The sequence below is a fragment of the Aquarana catesbeiana genome, linkage group LG04 (assembly GCF_042186555.1).
Source record: "Aquarana catesbeiana isolate 2022-GZ linkage group LG04, ASM4218655v1, whole genome shotgun sequence".
NCBI lineage: Eukaryota > Metazoa > Chordata > Amphibia > Anura > Ranidae > Aquarana > Aquarana catesbeiana.
In genome coordinates, this window is record NC_133327.1 from 436,881,707 (window position 1) to 436,904,193 (window position 22,487).

Consider the following 22,487-nt stretch of genomic DNA (forward strand, 5'->3'; position numbering starts at 1 on the left):
TTATAATGGGAAAATACAATCGTAATATTGCATGCAGTATAACATTAAAGACACATAGATATAAATGCCACACACTTCATGTGACCGTAATATAAAAAGCTCCAGCAGATATCATGTGACCCGTAGTATAAAATGCTCCAGCAAATATCTATTGGGTGTAAACAAGTTGCAAAGAAAAAAGTCACTTGTTGTAAATAGAATAATTCCGTTTCCCGTGTGAGTGGTTACTGAGACCGCAGACAGATATAGTGTGTCCCCCACATGGAAGCAGTGCAGGCTTACCGGATAAGTTGGACTCATGCAAACATACGCTTGATGAGTCAATAAGGCTTATATTGCCAACCGGCAATGGAATAGTTGGTTCAGCCAGATAATGATGTAATCCGGATAGCATCAAAGATTTTCACTAGGGACTCCTCAACTTTTAACTTGGTCTCGATGAAAGTGACCCATAAAAAAAGAGAAGGGGACCATATAGTATAATAACGTTTGGTGTAACCAATTTATTAAAAAGTAGAACACTTACATTTTCCAAGATAAAAAAGCGCTTGTAATAAAATTGTGGCAGGCAGTGGAGTCTTCCGACGCGTTTCGTCTACTCAGACTTCATCTGGGGTTTGCATGAGTCCAACTTATCCGGTAAGCCTGCACTGCTTCCATGTGGGGGACACACTATATCTGTCTGCGGTCTCAGTAACCACTCACACGGGAAACGGAATTATTCTATTTACAACAAGTGACTTTTTTCTTTGCAACTTGTTTACACCCAATAGATATTTGCTGGAGCATTTTATACTATGGGTCACATGATATCTGCTGGAGCTTTTTATATTACGGTCACATGAAGTGTGTGGCATTTATATCTATGTGTCTTTAATGTTATACTGCATGCAATATTACGATTGCATTTTCCCATTATAAGTAGCGCTGCACGTTTTTATACATGTTAAGCACAAGTTGCCCAATGGTCTCGACATTTTAAGGGGTTGAGCTTATTAAAGGTCTTTCTGATCTCTCGTCGTCTTCCAGTGATGTTCTTCCACTCATGAAGCACGTGTGCCGCTCAAAACACCTCGAACGACTCATTACAGCATTGCTGCAAACTTGCTGAATCATGTCAAATGTCTCTGTGGCAGATTTGCCCAGTTTCACTCAGGTTTTTATGTTTACTCTTTGTTCTAACTTGCTGTCCATGTTCAAATAGCAGACGTGGTAATGCACACTGTCAGAATAGCACCAGTTGCACAGTGTGCCAAAGGATGATGTCCTTTGGCACACTGACTTATGAAGATTGGTGCTCCCTGTGGCTTTTTAATTAATAGCTTTTTAATAAAGTTCTGCAATAATAACTTTAAAGAACAGTAGTTATGTATATCTCATTACTTGCACATATGCTTATATGTTTATAATTACTGTATGGACTACCACTAAAGTGCCATTTTTTCCATATACAGGCTTATTTGGTTATGCCTATGATGCACCCAGGACATGAGACCATTATCCAATCCAAATGAAAATGGCTAAATGTGGCAACTGTCGTTTGTGGCAATGCTTTAATTTTTTAGTTCACTTATTTAGCGCTACCCCCGAAGGAGCCACTTGGTAGTTTTGGGATTCTATTCCACGCCTCGACTCCAAGAACAATCTCAGCTCCTCTGACAAACCTACTATAAGCACAAGTAACACCACAAATGTAAAGTCACCTAGCTGTGAGGTATTGCCAGTAGAAAAACAACACACACACACACCAGGTTAGGGATAACTTGCTTAATCTATTAATGCAGATTAGAATAAATGGCAATTTCAACAGAATTAAACAACAGATCATGCAAATTCAGACACAAGCTGCTAAACAGGGTAAAATAACTATACCCAAGTAGAAAATTGGAAAGGAGTGAAAAAAAAAAGAACAGTACACTTCTATATCATTAGCTAAAAGCAATATATAATGACTCTAAATGCGTTCAGAATTATAGCAGCTCTATACTAGTTCTGAGTGCACTCAGATGAATAGACAAGTTGTGTACTGCCCCTAACTGGCCAGCAGATAGAGCTTCAAGGTAGTTACAACTAGTGGCAGTCCTTAGTACTATGTTTCGTTGGAGCTCGTTGGCATATATTGCGGCCGTCAGTAAGGCCTGCAGGCAGTATTAGAGCTATGGGGTCACTGGTTAAGTAGCTACTAGTGGCTTTATTCCCTAGCAATGGTAGCAAGTACTGGCCGCGAGGCCCGCTCACCAGTCCTGGTAACATTGTTAGTTGCCCTTCCAATCAGGCATCCATTCGCTTAGGTTGCTTAGGGAGACTCTGGCAGGCAGCACGTTTTCCAGTCCCAGAACTGCTTTCCCACACTGTAGTAGCTTCCAATGGCATGGCCTCACTCTGTCTCTGAACTCTGTATATGACACCCCATGCCTCTTCCTCTCACCACAATGGCTCCGATAACTCTCTGCAGACTCAGGAGATCCCCCAAATAGCTGGGGGTTTCTGCCGACTCAGGCTCTCTTTTCTCTGACTGACAGTCTTGGGCACAGTTGTTCTCTCCTCACTCCCTGCACTGTCCTGTCAGAGCCCTTTTTTTCTGGGCTCTCTCTCTCTCTTCCTCTGAAATCACCTCAGCCTCCTCAGCTCTTCCTGAAACTCCCCTTTTTCCCAGTGTCCTCTCTGTCTCTCAGTTTTATGGAAGGACAAGTCAACATCTCCCTATCTCCATCTTGTGGCCAAAAGGAGAAATTGCATGACCAATAGCCTTTCATTGCTTCATAACAAAATGCTTGTTACACTTATAAACTTTGCCATAGTGGCCATATCATCATTTATTCTCTGGGAAGATGAAACGAGGGGTCTAAGTGGTCATCGTAAGTTCTTTATATCTGTAAAGGACATTTTGCAAAGTTTGTAGCCACAGCAATAGATAAAGCAGAATGGTGTCCGTGAGAGAACAGAGGGTGAGGAGACATCTGTATTGTAGTGCTGGGACCCACAGGTGCTTTTCAGGTTACTCACCCAACAGAATAAGACAATGTACATGTAGATAACACCTTACTTCCCTCTACATACAGAGAAGATTGCATGTAAGTTTTCCCAACAAGTTGAAAAAATTCCCTGTGTTATAACAAATGCCTGATATGTTGTAAATGCAACCCTAAACCGCCTGAGCTCCATACTTATCTATTAGACCTGGGTGTTTGCATCATTCATAAACAGCCTAAATGTTTTCATCCAAATGTAATCAAAATTTTATTTTTCTGTTACCCTAATTATAACTCTTGTTTTACACCTGGGGCATTTTTCTCTGAGAATAGGTGCAGGAAGTCAACCGTACCCCCTCCTTTCCACTGAAACACATCAAATAGTGAGTGTGGCCAAATTGCAGTAGAAAGGTCTTAAAGAGGCATTAAATACCAAGAGTGCATTACCTACAGAGTGAAGGGTTCAGAGGTGCGCTACATACAGAATGCAGAGTTCAGGAGTGTGCTATGTACAGAGTTCAGGGTTCAGGACTGCACTACATACAGAGTAAAAGATTCAGGGGTGCACTGCATACAGAGAGCAGGATTCAGGAGTGCTCTGCTGACAGAATACAGGATTCAGGAGTGCACTATGTACAGAGTGTAGAGCACTATGTACAGGTGCAGTGCATACAGAGTACAGGAATCAGGGGTGCACTATGTACAGGATTCAGGGGTGAACTATGTACAGAGTACAGGATTCAGAGGTGTGCTATACACAGAGTGCAACGTTCAGGGGTGCACTACGTAAAGAGTACAGGATTCAGCGGTGCACTATATATAGAGCACAGAATTCAGAGCTACACTACATACATGGTGCAGAGCTCTGGAGTGCTCTACCTACAGAATGCATGGTTCAGGGGTGCACTGCATACAGAGTGCAGGGTTCAGGAGTGCAGGGTACACTACATACAGAGTGCAGGGTTCAGGAGTGTGCTACATACAGAGTAGGGTTGTCCCGATACCGATACTAGTATCGGTATCGGCACCGATACCGAGCATTTGCCCAAGTACTTGTACTCGGGCAAATGCTCCCAATGCTTCCCCCGATACCTGGAAGACAGCTGTGATCGGCGCGTGGGGGAGTTACAAGCTTCTCCCCCAGCGGCTTTCACCAGCTTTAGTGACATACAGCGGTGATCGCTCACCACTGACTGTCACTGCATCCTCCTCCGTGTCCCCTCCTTTCCTCTGTGCCTCTCCGCTGTCCCCTGCATTCCTCTCTCCTTATCTGTCCCCCTCCGTTCTGCTCTCCTTATCTGTCCCCCTCCGTTCTGCTCTCCTTATCTGTCCCCCTCCGTTCTGCTCTCCTTATCTGTCTCCCTCCGTTCTGCTCTCCTTATCTGTCTCCCTCCATTCTGCTCTCCTTATCTGTCTCCCTCCGTTCCTCAGTCCCCCTCCTCCTTCCTTTGTGTATGGATAGAGTCAGCTGACTCTGTCCATTCACATAACTGAAACATTGTAATCTCCTGTGATTACGATGTGTCAGTTTATGAATGGAGAGAAGCTGCTGTCTTCTCTCCATTCATTCTCAGTGCAGCTGAGGCTGCAGAGAAAGGGACTGGGGAATCTCTATCCTCTGTCTCTTTCTCTGTCTCAAGGGGGAGATATCAGAGGTCTGTTAAGACCCCTGATATCTCACCAAAGCCCCCCAAAAGGGCTGATTAAAAAAAAACAAAAAAAAAAACAATAAAGAATAAAAAAAATATTATTGTAAAAAATAAAAGTTGTAAATAAAAAAAAAAAAAAAACACACACATACACTGTTCACCCCCCCCCCCCCAAAAAAAAGCAAGCACTGTTAAAAAAAAAAAAAAAAAAAAACCAAAAAACACTGTCACGTGACATTTTAAAAAAAAGTATCGGTAATCGGTATCGGCGAGTACTTGAAAGAAAGTATCGGTACTTGTACTCGGTCCTAAAAAAGTGGTATCGGGACAACCCTAATACAGAGTACAGGATTCAGGAGTGCACTATGTCCAGAGTACATGATTCAGCAGTGCACTATGAACAGAGTGCAGGATTCAGGGGCTCATTAGAAACAAAGTGCAGGGTTCAGGAGTGCGCTACATACAGAGTACAGGATTTAGGGGTGTGCTACATACAGAGTGCATGATTCAGGGGGGCAGTGCATACAGAGTACAGGATTCAGGGGTGCACTACGTACAGAGTACAGGACTCAGGTGTGCATTACGGAAAGTGTACAGGTTCCAGGAGTGTGCTGCATGCAGAGTGCAGAGTTCAGGAGTGCACTATGTACAGTACAGCGGGGTACAGCGGGGTTCAGCTGGGTTCAGGAGTGCACTATACACAGAGTGCAGGGGTGCATTATACACAGAGTGCAGGGTTTAGGGGTGCGCTACACATATAATTAAGGTTCAGGAGTGTGCCACATATAGAGTACAGGATTCAGGGGTGCTCTACATACAGATTACATTATTTAGGGGTGCGCTATATACTGCATAGAGAATTAATTGGTGCACTATGTACAAGGTGCAGAGTTCTGGAGTGCAGGTTTCAGGTGTGCACTACATACAGAGTGCAGGGTTCAGGAGTGATCTGCATACAGAGTGCATGGTTCAGGGGTGCACTATGTACAGGGTACAAGATTCAGGAGTGCACTATGTACAATGTACAGGATTCAGGGGTTCACTACATAGAGAGTGTAGGATTCTGGGGTGTGCTACATATAGAGTGCATGGTTCAGGGGAGCATTATGTGCAGGGAGCATTATGAGCAGGGAGTGGAAGGCAAGAGCCAGAGGTGGCAGAACAGAGTTCTGCCAAGTTTCAGGTGAAAAAAAAGCCCTGCTTACAACAGTATAGTCTTGTGCCTTGCCTTCTCTAGTCAAAATTCTTCTCTCATAACAGGTGTTGTATGCAAAATTAGATTTGCGGTTTCAATCAAGATTTACTCATTAATATGCAGTAAATAATTTCTGTTTATTTTAAATGAAAACTAAGTACTAAATAGTCCAGCTGGCTAAAATAAAATATATTTTTATATTTGATTTAACATAGCTTTGGGCAAATGAAAGCTGACTCAGATCAGGCAGGGCAATGTGGATCAGTGAACTGCACCACAGCAGATGTGTCTCTGTGGACCTAGTGCCTAAAAAAAATGTTAATTGCCTGAAAAGGAACAACCATTTGACAGGGCCATTCCTAATAGTGCATGGCCATACAGGCAGTGTGTGTCTCCTGGAGCAGAAGAAAGATAATAGAAATCTCTGCTCTGCACAATTTACCACAGTTCTAAAGCAACAAATAAAAGTTATGAGAAATTGGAGTGAGCTAACAAAAGAAAAATCATAGGACAAATCTGCAGGGTGTCATATATTGCTAGCGTTTAACTGTAATAGTGAGCATCATATTACCTGTGCGATACTGAGAATTATGGATTTGGGTATTCACATAAAATTTTGTGTATATACTTGTACTTAAACAGACACTGATCAATGAGTACATGTGAGCACTAATTCTTATTTCCATAACGCATACTCTATATTCAGTCACTAACATTATATGCTATGTATGTGTGTAACCACTTTATATATCAATCTGTCAGTTTTATTTCTAATTTGTAGAAACAAGAGAAAAAAAGTAGAAACTTTTAACATATTAGTAACCATTAGGGATCTGAAATGTGGATGGCAAAGTGGGTCAGTTCAAACGATTGGTTCATTGTGCACAATCAGTAGCCCCTTGGTTCATGAGTTAGCATTTCAAGGACCAAGGAGCAGTTAGGCTCGGTTCACACTGGGGCGACTTGGGATCCGACTTGTACGTCCTCAAGTCGCCCCAAGTCGCTCCAGAAATAGTTTCAATGGGAGTTAACGCTAGCGTCTTAATAGACACTACTGAAGTCGCTCCAACTTCAGAGCGTACTCCCTGTACTACTTTGATCCGACTTCAGCCTATTGACTATCATTGAAGTCGGATCGCCGTCTCGCATGATCCGACTTCGGCATGCGACTTGTGCTCAAATGATCTTGAGGGGAACTCCGCGCCAAATTTTAAATAAAAATCCGGCATGGGTTCCCCCTCCAGGGGCATACCAGGCCCTTGGGTCTGGTATGGACCTTGAGGAGAACCCCCTACGCCGAAAAAACGGCGTGGGGGGTCCCCCCCAATCCATACCAGACCCTTATCCGAGCACGCAGCCCGGCCGGACAGGAATGGGGGTGGGGACGAGCGAGCGCCCCCCCCCCCTCCTGAACCGTACCAGGCCGCATGCCCTCAACATGGGGGGTTTGGTGCCTTGGGGGAGGGGGGCGCGCTGCGGCCCCCCCCACCCCAAAGCACCTTGTCCCCATGTTGATAAGGACAAGGGCCTCTTCCCGACAACCCTGGCCGTTGGTTGTCGGGGTCTGCGGGCGGGGGGCTTATCGGAATCTGGGAGCCCCCTTTAATAAGGGGGCCCCCAGATCCCGGCCCCCCACCCTATGTGAATAGGTATGGGGTACATGGTACCCCTACCCATTCACCTAGGGAAAAAAGCGTCAATAAAAAACACAGTACACAGGTATTTAAAATAATTTATTAGGCAGCTCCGGGATCTTCTTCCGACTCCGGGGGTCTCTCCGGCGTCTTCTCCCGGTGTCCGCATCTTCTGGCGCTCTTTTGCCAGCGGTGGTCCGGACCTCTGGATCATCTTCTTCCCTCTTCTCTTCCAGAGATGTTGACACGACGCTCTCCCCAGCCAGAATGGTTTCTGTGCGCTCTGCAAGGGACTTATATAGGCGGTGACCCCGCCCCCTTATGCCGTCACAGTCCCTGGGCATGCTGGGTCTGTGACGTTTTAGGAGGCGTGGTCACCGGGTGATGACCACGCCCCCTTATGACGGCACAGCCCCAGCATGCCCTGGGACAGTGACCTCATAAGGGGGCGGGGTCACCGCCTATATAAGTCCGTTGCGGAGCGTTCAGAGACCATTCCAGCTGAAGAGAGCGTCGTGTCAACATCTCTGGAAGAAAAGAAGAAGGCAGAAGTCCGGACCACCGCTAGCAATTGAGCTGCAGAAGATAGCGGAGGAGCCGGCAGAAGATGCGGACACCGGGAGGAGACGGCGGAGAGACCCCCGAAGTCGGAAGAGGCTCCTGAAGTCGGAAGAAGATCCCGGAGCTGCCTAATAAATTATTTTAAAAAACCTGTGTACTGTTTGTTTTATTGACGCTTTTTTCCCCTAGGTGAATGGGTAGGGGTACCATGTACCCCATACTCATTCACATAGGGTGGGGGGCCGGGATCTGGGGGCCCCCTTATTAAAGGGGGCTCCCAGATTCCGATAAGCCCCCCGCCCGCAGACCCCGACAACCAACGGCCAGGGTTGTCGGGAAGAGGCCCTTGTCCTCATCAACATGGGGACAAGGTGCTTTGGGGTGGGGGGGCCGCAGCGGGCCCCCCTCCCCCAAGGCACCAACCCCCCCATGTTGAGGGCATGCGGCCTGGTACGGTTCAGAAGGGGGGGGCGCTCGCTCGTCCCCACCCCCATTCCTGTCCGGCCGGGCTGCGTGCTCGGATAAGGGTCTGGTATGGATTGGGGGGACCCCCCACGCCATCCTTTCGGCGTAGGGGGGTTCCCCTCAAGATCCATACCGGACCCAAGGGCCTGGTATGCCCCTGGGGGGGGAACCCATGCCGGATTTTTATTTAAAATTTGGCGCGGAGTTCCCCCTAAAGATTCATACCAAACACAGTGGCGGGGATCCAAGTCGGATCCCCGTTCATTGAAAGTCGGATCCACAAGTCGTGTTGAAGTCGGGTTGAAGTCGCGTTGCAAAGTCGCGTTGAAGTCGTGTCGCCCCTGTGTGAATCGAGCCTTAAGGTACACTATGGCTATTTTTTGCTAGCACTGTCCATATCACTGTTTTGGTTTCTTATGTGTGGTGCTGTTGCTGAATTTTTTTTTTTGTTATGTGCAGTTAGATTATACAGCTGCTCCTGTTGCTAACTGTCAATGCTGCTTTTTCCAGCACTGATGATGCAGTAGGGGGTGGTGCCTTATCATCACATTTTCAACTACTCAGTAAAAGCTGCTGTAAGATGCTACTTTTAAAAGCTTTAAAAATTCCAATATTTTGCTTTTATAATAAGGACTTGGTTGCCCAGATGTTTTCCCTGTGTAATATCAATGGCACAATCATCATTTTGCAAAAAAAGAAGCATGGAGCTTGATAACCTCAGTAATTAAGTTGCTTCATCCTCTGCCACCTCATTAGAATCTTTTATCATTATAATCATCATCATCATAGTCACCCTTGACACATCTGCTAGAGATGTTAGTCTAAAGTCAACTATTTCTACTTTTGTGACAAGTTTTAAATCTAGGATTTAGTCTTCTTCCTTCACTTTCTACTGATACACATCACCTCCATACAAAACTCCACAAGTGCAGTAGTGAGCAAGGCACCGCACTTAGTTTTCCTATGTCATTGCATGTCAGAGAGTGAGATAATTGATGGCACACTTATGCCTGCTGGCAAATCCTTTTTCCTTAAAGAGCTTTGTGATACATTTCCCTTAGGGCTAGTTTACAAATGCTCCAAAACAAGGCTTCGGACAGGCTTTGTTAAAGCTCTCTAAATGCCAATCAAAGATCTTGTCACTAAATAAAATGATTAGCTCACGGTCCTGTTTACACCGTGCATTTGCTTTGCTTTGCTTCGACTTTGCTTCGAAAATTTTACCCCGTGTTGCTTTAGTGGCACTTCAAAGCATCTTCAAAGCCTCCATAGAACCCTATCACAAAGCTCGCTTGAAGCACCTGTGGCTTTTGAGAGGCTTTAGCTTTGCTTTGTTTTGGAGAAATTGTAGGTATGAGATATCCACACACACACACTGGGCATTTATCAAGCTTCAACAACTCATCACAAATCATCACCAATGCTTCACCGAAGCATCACCAAAGCTTGATGGAAGCACCACCGAAGCTTCATCGAAGCACCACCGAAGCATCAAAAACACATCAAGAAAGCATGTTGAAGCGTTAGGTTCTTTAATGTGTGTTGAAGCCAAAGCAAGTGTAAATGAGTCCTTAAGAACTGCAATGGACAGTTCTGGTTTGTCTAAATTGGCTACCAATGACTGATCATTTCCAACTTGGCACAAAGAATCATTGATCAAAATAGATAAAGCTAGCTATTTACAAAGATACTATTGAAACCATCAATATCAGATTTGGCGACATTTGAAGTGTTTTAAAAGGGGATTGGTTCAGCTTAGATCCAACTGAAAAAAATAGCAACAAAACTGGACCCAACCTTTCTACTGGTAGTCTGAAAGGAACAAGGGAGGTCCTAGCAGAATGACTCCTGCTGGACAGCTTTTCTTTAAATAGGAAAAATCTGCTGTAAATAGGTTTCTAGGAGCAAACATATCTGTGCACTCCAACAAATTGAGAGATTGCTTGTTGCCATAGAATAGCTGTATGTATAGGCAAGGCAATTCATGCCCCTTATGAACCAGGAGAAGGGTTTCAAATATTACATGAAGCATACAAATTCTTTAAAGACCAGTTTGAGTTGCATATTGTATAGGATGCCAAATAGTTAAACCACATAGCTTTCCTTGTTTCTTTATTTTACCTTGATTGTTACAAAACCCTAAATGTTCTTTGCAGATATTATCATAATTCAAATCTGTACCAGCAGATTGCAGGTGTCATGAAAGTGTATAAAGGATAAGCCAGTTGCATATATTATCCATTGGGAATCATTAGGAATGCACACACTTAGCTTTATTTGCCAAATGATTTCATAACATATGTTTCCAACCATATGAAATCTTGTGGCAATTTATGAACCTATATTGACTGTTAGTCTAAGCATTGTTTTTTTTAATACTTTTCTGTGTACTGCCAACTTTGTATTTCAGACAAATGTTTTACCTGAAGTAAATAAATAAGAAAGCAGTACATGTGCATGGCTTAAATTTGGATTGTAAAATGAATGTAATAAAAACTTAAAGTTCCTGATTTAATGAAGGGGAAAACTGATGTATAAGCATTTTAGTACATATAGCAATACTTTACATACTGTATAAAGTATTACATGCTTTTCTAAGAAAGGCATGGCTACAACCATGGAAGACCATGCAAACAGTAGGAGCCAAGTTCCACAAAGGGTTGCTCATTGTCCAAAAATGTACAGATTGCCTATAATAATTGCAAGCTTACTTAGGCTGTCAATACAATCAATTCTAATCACAAGTTAATCTGAGGCAGGCTTGAATATTTACAGTCTACTGGCGTCACAAATGCTGGATAGTCCTCTTTATGTAGTATAGAATTCTAGAGTATCATGCCAAACTTGCTTGCATAGCAATGTAATCACACATAACGGTTAAATCATTAAAAAAATAATAATAATGCTCATCATCATCATAACACAGATGCATTACTAATACAGCATTCTTGTTTAATTATAGATAACTGTGAACTATATAGTCATTATGGTAATTAAGGAGGGATATTATCACCACGTATGAATACATAAGTGGATCATACAGTGAGCTTGGTGCAAATTTATTCACTTTAAGGTCATTACAAAGACCAAGAGAGACTCTCCACATCTGGAAGAAAAGAGATTTACAGAAATCTATGGTCACAGCATGCACTTTTATTTTTATAACATTAGCATTGTAATAACAATACAAATAATAGTTATACTGTGTTTGACAATCCATTGTAAGCTTCCTTGAAAAATCTCCTTTCATGTTGTGAGTGCTGCCTGTCTGCTGGACATCTCTTTACACAACTTCCTGGATTCCTTGCATGCTTTTCAGCTTCTCCTCTGCTGTTTACTTGCATTTTCTAAGGACTACATACCACATGGTACCTTGCTGCCTTCAAGCAGTGATTCTTGTACTAACTCCTCCTCCTGGGATTCCTCCTCTCAGCACCTCTGTAGTTCAGAGTGCAGACAGGCTCTGTGAATTCTGAGGGCATAGTGAATAGGTGTCACAGAATTCAAGGAAGTAAATCTCTGGGGATCACCACAACGTAAGTTTACAAACTTCAAGATTGTTCATATTATTAGGAGTAGAATAGATATAATTGAAATACAAAGTAGAAATTAATATATGATTTTACATTTTGACCATAGATACACTCTAACCTTCACATATGAAAAGGCTTCTTTCACTGAGATGATTTGCACTGCACTTGGCAAAACAGCTAAAAAACAATCCATACACCAAGACTGCTGCTCTTAGGGTTCAATAATACCAAGCCATTAGAGGGGGATGGATTCTTCAGTACTAAATGGCATCATTATACAGACAAAGCACAGACAGGCTCTTAAACACCCACTCACATCTGCAAATTATTACACTCCTCTTATTTATCACATTGTATATATGTATGCTCTATATATTCCCAATAAAATATGTATTATAACTTGAAGGAATACTGGAGATACAGTATGTTAATCATGGGTTAGTAAACAATTTTGAAATACTATTTAATTTCAGGGAATTTAGTTTTGCCCACAGGACCATGGTCCAATTTCCCTTTAACTACAATCCACTATGCCTCACAGGTCTAAAAACTGCAAGTAATATACATAGATATGTTTGTATGTATATGTGCTAAAAGTAAAGTACCTTATATTTTATATTTCCCAGAGACACTGGTATGTAAGTAATAGACGTATGTTAGGAGAATAAAACAAAGAGGGCCACCACATAAAATTTTGCTGCCCTATGTAACCTTTCCACATATCCTTCGCAGGCTGAATACATAGTCTGAACTTGTGACCTTATCTGGCAGTGGCTGTCAGTATAATGCCAATAGTTATTAGGAGCCCCGGTAGAAACAGATGTTCTCCCTAGTGTGCACGTCCCTGATGTGAATGCATTGAGATTTTAACATAAAAGATTCATGTAATATAATCCTGCAGGTTACTCAGTTCTCTCAGTAGATTGCAATGGCTTACACTACATTCTCCTTCTCTTTTAGAAGGGTTGATTTACTAAAGGTGTAGAGACTCTTCCTATAGCAAAATGTATGTTCAATTTCAATATCCAATCTTGTGCAAGGAAAATTGAAAAAAAAAACTGGGTTTGAGCTTGCACATGATTGAATGATTGAAGTGAAGAAATCTCTACCTCATTCACTAAAAAAGGTGAGCATTTACTTTGCTAAGTGAACAGTTGCCACTCCTTTAGTGGATGAACTAAATTGATTTTGTTATGGTGAAAGGTAACAGAAGGAAAGTTCAGTAAATGATAGGTGTATAGATCAGTGAAAAGACTCTGTAAACAGTGAAGATGTTGAAAATGTGTTAAAATAGGATGTATTACTAATGTTTACCCTAATATACACAAGCTATAAAATAACTAAGGGATTTGCATATTTGAGTACATAATGGAAAGTTCAATGTATTATGTATTATGCATTTACACGTTAGCATGCCTAATTATATAAAATGTTAACAAAATATTGCCTATAATTCTTTATATAAAGCATTTTTATGATAAAAAAAAATTGCAAGTATTGTAGGCAAATCACATTACAGGTAGTCCCCGAGTTACAAACAAGATCGGGTCTGGAGGTTTGTTCTTAAGTTGAATTTGTTTGTGAGTCGGAACAGGTACATTTTTTAAGTGTAGCTCCAGCCAAAAAAATTATTTTTACATTTTTTGAATAGCATAGAGAAGGGCTAACACCCCTGTAACGTTTGTTTTGCTGGCTGTGCCCCTGTTCAGAAGATTTCACCTCACTTTCTGTCCCTGTGACTATTGGATTTTGAACTTTTTGGGTTATTGTGTAAACAAGGATTGGTGATACAGCTCCAGTATAGAGACACCTTTGTCCGATGATAACTCTTACAGGAGTGGATTTCACTTCCTAGGGGTAGATATCCTCTCACTTCTTGTTGTCTCCCTCTGTTTGTAAGTAGGAACCATTTGTAAGTCGGATGTTTGTAACCCAGGGACATTATTTAAGAACAGAACGGGGTTATGTGTAGAAGGGTATTTATGGGAAACATTTACCCTTTTAGGGTTCCCAAGAAAACTAAAAGACCATTAAATTCTACCAGTCATCACAATCAGAGGAGCTTGAGCTTTAAACTGTCCCTACAGAGAAAATTAAATGACTATAAAGGATTATTACATTTGAATAGGTATTTAAATATTTGGTCATTGTAATTTACAACAATAAAAAAAAAGTCAATGCATTGGAAGATCAGTTATATATGAAAGTAACAACCATCTTGTCATAGGATCTTTTATAGGCTCACAATAGTCAGTAATATTAACACTTCCAATTCACTCCCATCAGCTCTCTGCCTTTTAAATTGTTCACAACTTTGTGACTTTGGTAGCAGTCGATTGGGTTTGGTAATATGTCTTTATTTTTAAAGCACCAATGCTTCATTAATCAATTCATATTTTGTTTTTAGTAATAAAAATTGTCCTTTAAAGCGGCAGTAAACCCCACTTGGTCATTTATACCTACAGGTTAGCCTATAATAAGGCTTACCTGTAAGTAAAATTAATATCTCCTAGGCATGCACCATTTAGGAGATATTCACCCTGGATACAGCGAGGTTATGTCACCGGCGCATGCACTCCGAAGGACCGGCATACCTTCCCGGACCTTCAGAGCTTTGTGCCAGAACCGAGGGCTCCCGCTCGCATGTGCGTGAGTGACGTCATTTCTGTACCGGCCAATCACATAGCCAGGGCGTAGGAACCAGGAAGAAAGACCTAGGCTGAATGATTGTGAAAAAAGGATACAAAAAAGGCACTGAAATATTTGTTTTTTTAAATAGGTACTTGCAATAAGGCCTGAAACCTATTGTCTCTTCTAAAAAGTTACTCTCTAGGTAGAGGTAATGGTTACCAATTAGCTGACCAATCAGTGACTCTACACAAACTCTGATCCACATTTCGGCAAAGACTGCGGGACTATTACCAAAATAATCATGTGATTGCAGTGCTTGCTATACTGTTTTTACATTTTTTTTTTAACATAATAATAAGAGTTTACATCTGCTTTAGGGTTAAAGTTAAATCTATCAACCTGTCAGACAAAACTGTGCTACAGGTACCCATATTCCCTGCTACAGAATGTTGTCTGGATACAGTTCATGCATTGCACACAGATATCCCAACTTGATGGGGTTGATTTGCTAAAGAAGTGAAAAATTTTAGCCTTTCAAATAAATGTTCACTTTGCAAAGTAAATTTACTCTTGGCTTAGTGAAGCTACATGAACATTCACTTTGCAAAATTAAAATTGACTTAAACTAATGAATGAGGAGATGTTATGCTGACTTCAATCATCAAGCACATAGGAGTTAAAATCATTTTTTTTTTATTTCTTGCACTTGATTGTGTATCCTTTGCAAATTGAATTTTCACTTTGCTTTATCTCATTCACTAAGCTAAATAAAAATTCCGTTTGTAAATTGAAAATGAATTTTTTATAGTGAGAAGCTCCTTTAGTAAATCAACGTCAATGTTTGCAAATCGATTTTTGTAAAAATACACAGTATGCTCACCTTATCACCTAATAGGAGTATCAATTTTCCAACAGATAATACAGATAAACTTCTAGATGCAATTATTACAACTCTGTTCTCTTTTATTTATTTCTTTAGCAGTTTTAAAGAATACATGGTTCCATTCCAAGGATTCAACACACAGAGTATCTGATTTGATGAAAGAAACTGATGTGAGACAGACGTTCAAGACCCAGGATCCTTTGCTTTGACCATTGTGGTTTATTATGCAGAAGAAGATCACATGCAATTTAAATTAAAGTTTTATTTAATAAACCTTTACTGGGCATGGTCTGAGAAACAAATTCTAAAATTATAGCTACAATAAATGTTTCATTATTACTGTCCTTGCATTACATATTATATTTCCTATATCTGAAGATTAATAAAACACAGCATTTAAATTTTTAATGCATTAGGTTAAGACATTTTCTAATGGACTGCAGTATACAAATGTTTTTTTTTTTTTTAATCAAATACATTTTACACATAAATTTATGCAAAATTGAATAATTCCTAATATGTATTGACAATATGTAGTTTACTGCAATTATATATTATTTTAATTAACTGCAATTGATTAAGCAAGTAGAAAAGTTGGTGTCTAAGTTTAGGGTCACATGACAGCTTTTCCAACAGCAATTCCTTTAGTTAATATATAAAATAAAATATTGCATTAAGGCAGCCTTTTTTTAAACAAAAATAGGGTGCTGATGCACCAAAATATCCCGAAAATGGAAAGTGTTACATGCAATGCATTAAAACACACTATGGTGCACTGTGTCATGATGTACTGCAACACATGTGAGCTGCTTTACTGTGTTGGTGTGCCATTTCTGTTTCAATCATTTTTATTAAAGGTTTTCACAAACAAAGTACATTCCAGTATTCATTTCAAACAATGTGTAATATCCAGAATTTAAATTGCATATAAAATAAGACCAAAAAAGTTAAGTTGGGGTGCCATTTAAAATTAATGACATTATGACACAGCAACATATGCATTGTTACTGTCATGCAAAGGGGTAAATTGGCCTTTAGTGCGTCATGATTGCTGCATCAACTCAAAATGGGAGGCATTAGAAAATTCCCCTGTCAGAAGATAATGCTTTTGTCTGAATTCCTATAAACTTCCACATGGAAACAAAGTATTAGTCATTTACAAAATTTTGTGAATATTCAAATAATAGAGTAGTGCTCTAAAACAATTAGCACCACAACCTTCAATGCAATATAAATATAAGTAAATATGCAAATAAATATCAGTTAAATTAAATTAATCAAGGTCTGTGTATTGTAGTGAATTTCACAAGGAACCGATGTGTTCCATAAGAAAACATCCCTCCTTTCAAAAGTTTTTTGTGAAATTGATTTAGGGTGGAGGGAGGGTGGTGATCTCACACTGCAATAGAAAAATAAATGTTCAAGATTTTTGAAGAAAGATTTAAAAACAGGAGTTTTCTTTTGGAACACATTTCTTGTGGAATTTATTGGTATAAATAGACTTTTAGTATAAATAGACATTTATTAGTTTTGTGCTCTGAAAGTAGTGGTGTTAATTGTTTGGGGGAGCTGTTGGAGAGTTTAGTGACGTTCACTTATTTTTTTTATTTATTGTTTATTTGAATATATTATTTTATTCCCACTCCTAACACACATGTATATAAATCATTTACACATTTTCTGACATGAAAAGTTTCTTCTGACTGCACGCTAAGAATTACTTTTACTGAGAATCGGCTTCTCAAGTATCCATCGCAGCAATCCATAACCAAATGATTTCCCCAACTTTCTTGTTGGGACAGAAGGCAGAGAGTTTAAATGCCATACTCTACCAAACCACCTCTGTGTTTTTTAGAGAACAAGGTAAAAAAGTATCAAAAAAAGGTAAAAAAGTCTGATAACTATTCTATTCTAGAAAGGAAATTATATTGGGGTTGTCATTGAGGATTACAGGAAAACAAATTACTGATCAGATTAAGTCTTCATTTGCATTTCATTCCCCAAAACCAAAAAAATAATGTATAAAAGAAAAAAGTACAATACATTTCTCGAATTACTTTGTTGTTATGTTAACATTGGATACCAACTGATAGCTTGAACCTTTTTTAGTTTCTATCATTGTATCACTTTATTTTGATACAATAAAGAAATATTGACATTAAAAGAAAAAGTACAGGGAAACAAGACAAAAGTTATATTATAAAATTCATTTGCAGAGGTGAGCAACTTTTATACTATACTGGATGTAATCACAACATTGTTCTAAGGTAGTTAAAAAAGACACAAGATTCATTCTCCTTTGTTATCCCAAAAGAGATATGAAAAGAAGTTACTGTAGTTTAAAAATAAATAATTAATATTTAAAAAGAAACTGAACTGACTGAAACCAGCAGCTCCCTGAAAAGCAAATAGTTACCAGTAAACTGCCCCATTGCCCACACCTTCAAACTCCTCTGCCTTTTAAAAGAGAAGCTTCCGGAAAATTCTGGCCCCACGCTGCATCCTGTGGTTCCTTTGATGGAAGAAACCATGGCACATAAAGAGAGTATGGCAGAATCCAACTATTTTGAAAGTGTTAAATATAGAATATCTTTCAGCAAAATTCTCTCTTCTATGCAGAAGAGCTAGTAGGTGTGGGCAGCTGGAAAGGACTTGTTTTATTTTTAAAGATCATAATAGGGTTACATTAAAGGTGGATTTGGCAGCATTTCTTTGTCAAAATTTTGGTTTGGACCAATAATCTATTTAGAAACAAGTGTAAACCATATGTTGTCTATATGGGCTGAAATTGAGATGCCCCAAGAGCTCCCTTAGCCCCTCTACAGTTGCTGAAGAGATTAGAGATGCCCCTGCCCCTCCAACACACACACACTAAGACCCAGCTAGGCTGAATAACTCTTGTATTCTGAAAAGATTTATCCAAAGCCTGTCTCTTAAGGCAATTGGGACTCCTACTAGGTTAAATTTTTTTTATCTTGAACTCTTAAACTTAGCTTCCTGACCCAATCATTGTTTATGAGTTGTCATGGAAGATGAACTGGTCAATATTTTTTCTCAAAAAACTCTTCAAAATATTTGTTTACCTTACTTTTACAGTGTTCATTTACTTTACACTCCTTGTTATAGCAGCATGCAGAAGTTTGCTGCTCTAACATTTTCCATACCAGTCCCAACATTTCATTCTACATTTGTTGCAGTGCTGCAGATCAAGACTAGTATCATGGCTTATTGGCTAAACTACTAAATTCCCCAGTCCTCCTCGTGTAATATGTTAAGTCCCAAGCTCTTCTGGGTTCCATCTTCCTTCAGAATCTCTTTCTGGGTTTTAGAAATATCTTTTATAGGTTAAATTGTCTGCTATTTAGAATAGACGGAGTGGAGGGAGGAGACCTGTAAGATAAGCAGAACTTTAAAATCACAGCAATGAAGGCATTGATGTAAAAACCCATTACACGCTAAGGTCTTCTCTCTACTTTACACAGTTGAATCAATTTCAAGTGTAGGTGACTTTTGCTCATCAGCTGCCAATGAAAAATTGATTTATTCATAGGGTGTTTATCAATGAAAATTTTTGGTCTTGTATTGTTTTAATTGCAATAAATGAATCTTCATTCCATTCCAGCTTTATGTTTTGTTTTTGTTTTCTTTACTACCCCTAGCTATATGTTTCAATTGTCTAAACAGTAAAAGTTACCAATCCATGCACTTACCTGAAATACAGCCTCTTGGCAAACTTCACTGTGTGACTTGCCCATCATTTCACTACACAGGCACACTTATGTACCTGGCCCTCGAGCACATATGCAGATGAATCACCATTTTCCTTACTGGAAGTTCATCAAAAAATTAACAAGCTGCATAGGGCTTTCCACTGAAAGAAATTGATGACTGATTTGCAGGGATGGGTAGTGAAGGTCACAGGAAGCTGAGTTTCAGGTAAGCATACTTTATCACAATTATGTTGATAGAAGTTGGCCTAAAAAGGAGAAGCACATCAAAAGTGTGAATACTTTAAAGTTCGTGTATGAATACAGAATGACCTATTTTATTTTGACTTTTTTTCGGTGCATTTAGGATTAGGAAGAAGCAAAGTAAGATTGGCAAATTATCATGAGGTAAAATTATTAACATCCATTTTTAACAAAAATCACATTATTGGTTTAAAAAATATAAAGCTAGATCAATAAAGTGAAGGGGAATGAAAGACAAAACTGCACTTGTGACAACAAATATACAATGTGTTTACCTTAAAAAGTTGGTTTTGAGCACTTTGGGACTCCCCAGGTTTAGGTGCACATTATATATACTGCAAACACTCTCCATCGGTGTGCCTCTTTGTGTGTCACCAAAGTATATACACTACATAGTGCCTTAATAGGAGGGGGATCAAGCTAGTAGTTTAACTTCTCCAAGTCAAAATTTCTATTTTATCTATGTTCTGTATTTGTTCAGTTCTGTGCATTGCCATTTCAATAAAACATTACAGAATTTTTGCTTTAAGAGCTTCAAAAGATAGTAGGAGGAGTTAGACCATTTCCAAAAGATGGCTATAGCTTAGCATTATAGTTCTGAGAGGGTGTCCATGGACATCCTCCCAGAACCCTGCCCTCAGCGAACCCCCTGTGCTGTTCATCGGATGTGCTCTGTATCTGCTGTGTCTAAACTGAAATTCAAAATAATAAAATAGTAAAAACCATATGTCAGTTCATAGAGTTCATAAAATAAAGTGCACATTCGTGCTGACTTCTAAGTGCAAGAAAAATCTGATTAATCTTCTAAAGTGTATTTCGTGCTCCAATATTGGGTTTAACATTACATTACACATTTAAAGGGATACTGCACGTTGTACCATAGCAGCAATCTATATTATCACAAATAAAATCAGTAACCACACAATAGTGCGGGAACACCAACATCAGAGGAAATATGTATGTATATGCATCCTTCTTCCACAGGTAGTTAATATACTGTAGGTGATTGAAGGGAGATAGGAGCAGTTTTAGGATTAGTTAGCTCAATCCTGAAATTCTACTTTAAAATGATTGTGAAGTAAGTTTTGTACATAGTTTCTTTTAGGCTAAAAGGAACCATTATATGCATTCTTCTGCATCCAACAGGTGGAGTTGAAAGATTATTTTCTTTGTATGTGTTTTTCTTTGTTTCTTTTGCCCCCTTGTTGTGAAAAGTATGTTATTTACAGAGCTTAATAGCTTGAGCTGAAATGTACATATACAAGTTCAAGTGGCCCTGCCATCAAAAGAGAAGCCCTTATAAAAAAAGGGTCATCTATACTTACCTTTCTGTCTGCCTGTGTTTTTAAACACCACCACTTTACCGATCTTCAGCTGCTATAGGTATCTGACTCTGCTGGGTGGGTTGAATACCTGCTCCTCCTGCCACATAGTGGTTCCTCCTGCCAGCTCATACATCCTGCAGTGATGTACAAGACAGTGGGAGGAAATACAGGATACACTCAGAAGTGTGAAATAGCTCAAGTGGCCAGGGAACTGGAAAATAGCGGCTTTCAAGACACGGGTAAAAACTAAGGAGTTGATGTACTAAAAGCAAATAGACTGTGCACTTTGCAAAGTGCAGTTGCACTCTGCAAGTGCAGTTGCTCCAGAGCTTAGTGAATGAGCAGAAACTCTGCTGACTTCCATTGTCCAATTATGTGCAAGCAAAAATGCTGTTTTTTTGCAGATGGGCACAGATCAGGCTGCATTGAGGCTGCAGATGGGCACTAATCAGGCTGCATTGAGGCTTCTGATGGGCACTAATCAGGCTGCAATGAGGCTGCAGATGGGCACTAATCAGGCTGCATAGATGGGCACTGACCATTATTTTGCTTCATAATAGTTTATTTAAAAAAAAAAAGTGGGCACAGATTAGGCTGCATTGAAGCTGCAGATGGGCACAGATCAGGCTGCATTGAGGCTGCAGATGGGCACTAATCAGGCTGCATTGAGGCTTCAGATGGGCACTAATCAGGCTGCATTGATGGGCACTGATCATTATTTTGCTTCAAAGTAGTTTATTTAAAAAAACCGTTTTTTTCCTGAAACTTCCCTCTTAAATTGAAGGTGCGTGTCATATGCCTGTGCATGTTATACGCTGATAAATACAGGTATTTGATTTTTTTAACTCTTTATGTACACCCTAAAGAGGACCAAATATCCTCTAAGTGAAAATGTCCCAAATTGGGCCCAAAGTGTCAATATTTTGTGTGGCCACCGTTATTTTCCAGCACTGCCTTAACCCTCTTGGGCATGGAGTTCACCAGAGCTTCACAGGTTGCCACTGGAGTCCTCCTCCACTCCTCCATGACAACATCACGGAGTTGGTGGCTGTTAGAGACCTTGCACTCCTCCACCTTCCGTTTGAGGACGCCCCACAGATGCTCAATAGGGTTTAGGTCTGGAGACATGCTTGGCCAGTCCATCACCTTTACCCTCAGCTTCTTCAGCAAGGCAGTGATCGTTTGGAGGTGTGTTTGGGGTCGTTATCATGTTGGAATACTGCCCTGCGGCCCAGTCTTCAAAGGGAGGGGATCATGCTCTGCTTCAGTATGTCAAGTACATGTTGGCATTCTTGTTTCCCTCAATGAACTGTAGCTCCACAGTGCCGGAAGCCCCAGACCATGACACTCCCACCAACATGCTTGACTGTAGGCAAGACATACTTGTCTTTGTACTCCTCACCTGGTTGCCCCCACACACGCTTGCACCATTTGAAAAAAAAATATGTTTATCTTGGTCTGATCAGACCACAGGAAATGGTTCCAGTAATCTACGTCGGCTTGTTTCAGCAAACTGTTTGCAGGCTTTCTTGTGCATCATCTTTAGAAGAGGCTTTCTTCTGGAACGACAGTTTACGGCGTTTGGTCTGAGCACTGACAGGCTGACCCCTCACCCCTTCAACCTCTGCAGCAATGCTGGCAGCACTCATATGTCTATTTCCCAAAGAC

At 40.3% G+C, this 22,487-nt stretch overlaps 1 protein-coding gene across 7 annotated transcripts in view; it reads left to right on the top strand.

Moving 5' to 3' along the window:
• SASH1 (SAM and SH3 domain containing 1) overlaps nucleotides 1-22,487 on the top strand; it is a 1,387,091-nt gene that overhangs the window by 31,437 nt on the left and 1,333,167 nt on the right. The window contains exon 2 of one of the 7 annotated variants that reach the window (XM_073627437.1): nucleotides 15,623-19,150. The exons of 5 other annotated variants lie outside the window; for them this stretch is intronic. In XM_073627437.1, coding sequence (XP_073483538.1) covers nucleotides 15,623-15,628 — 6 coding nt within the window. In that variant the 3' untranslated portion in view covers nucleotides 15,629-19,150. Of the gene's footprint in view, nucleotides 1-15,619; nucleotides 19,151-22,487 lie in introns of those variants that run through there. One more of the 7 variants, XM_073627436.1, reaches the window with a different exon arrangement.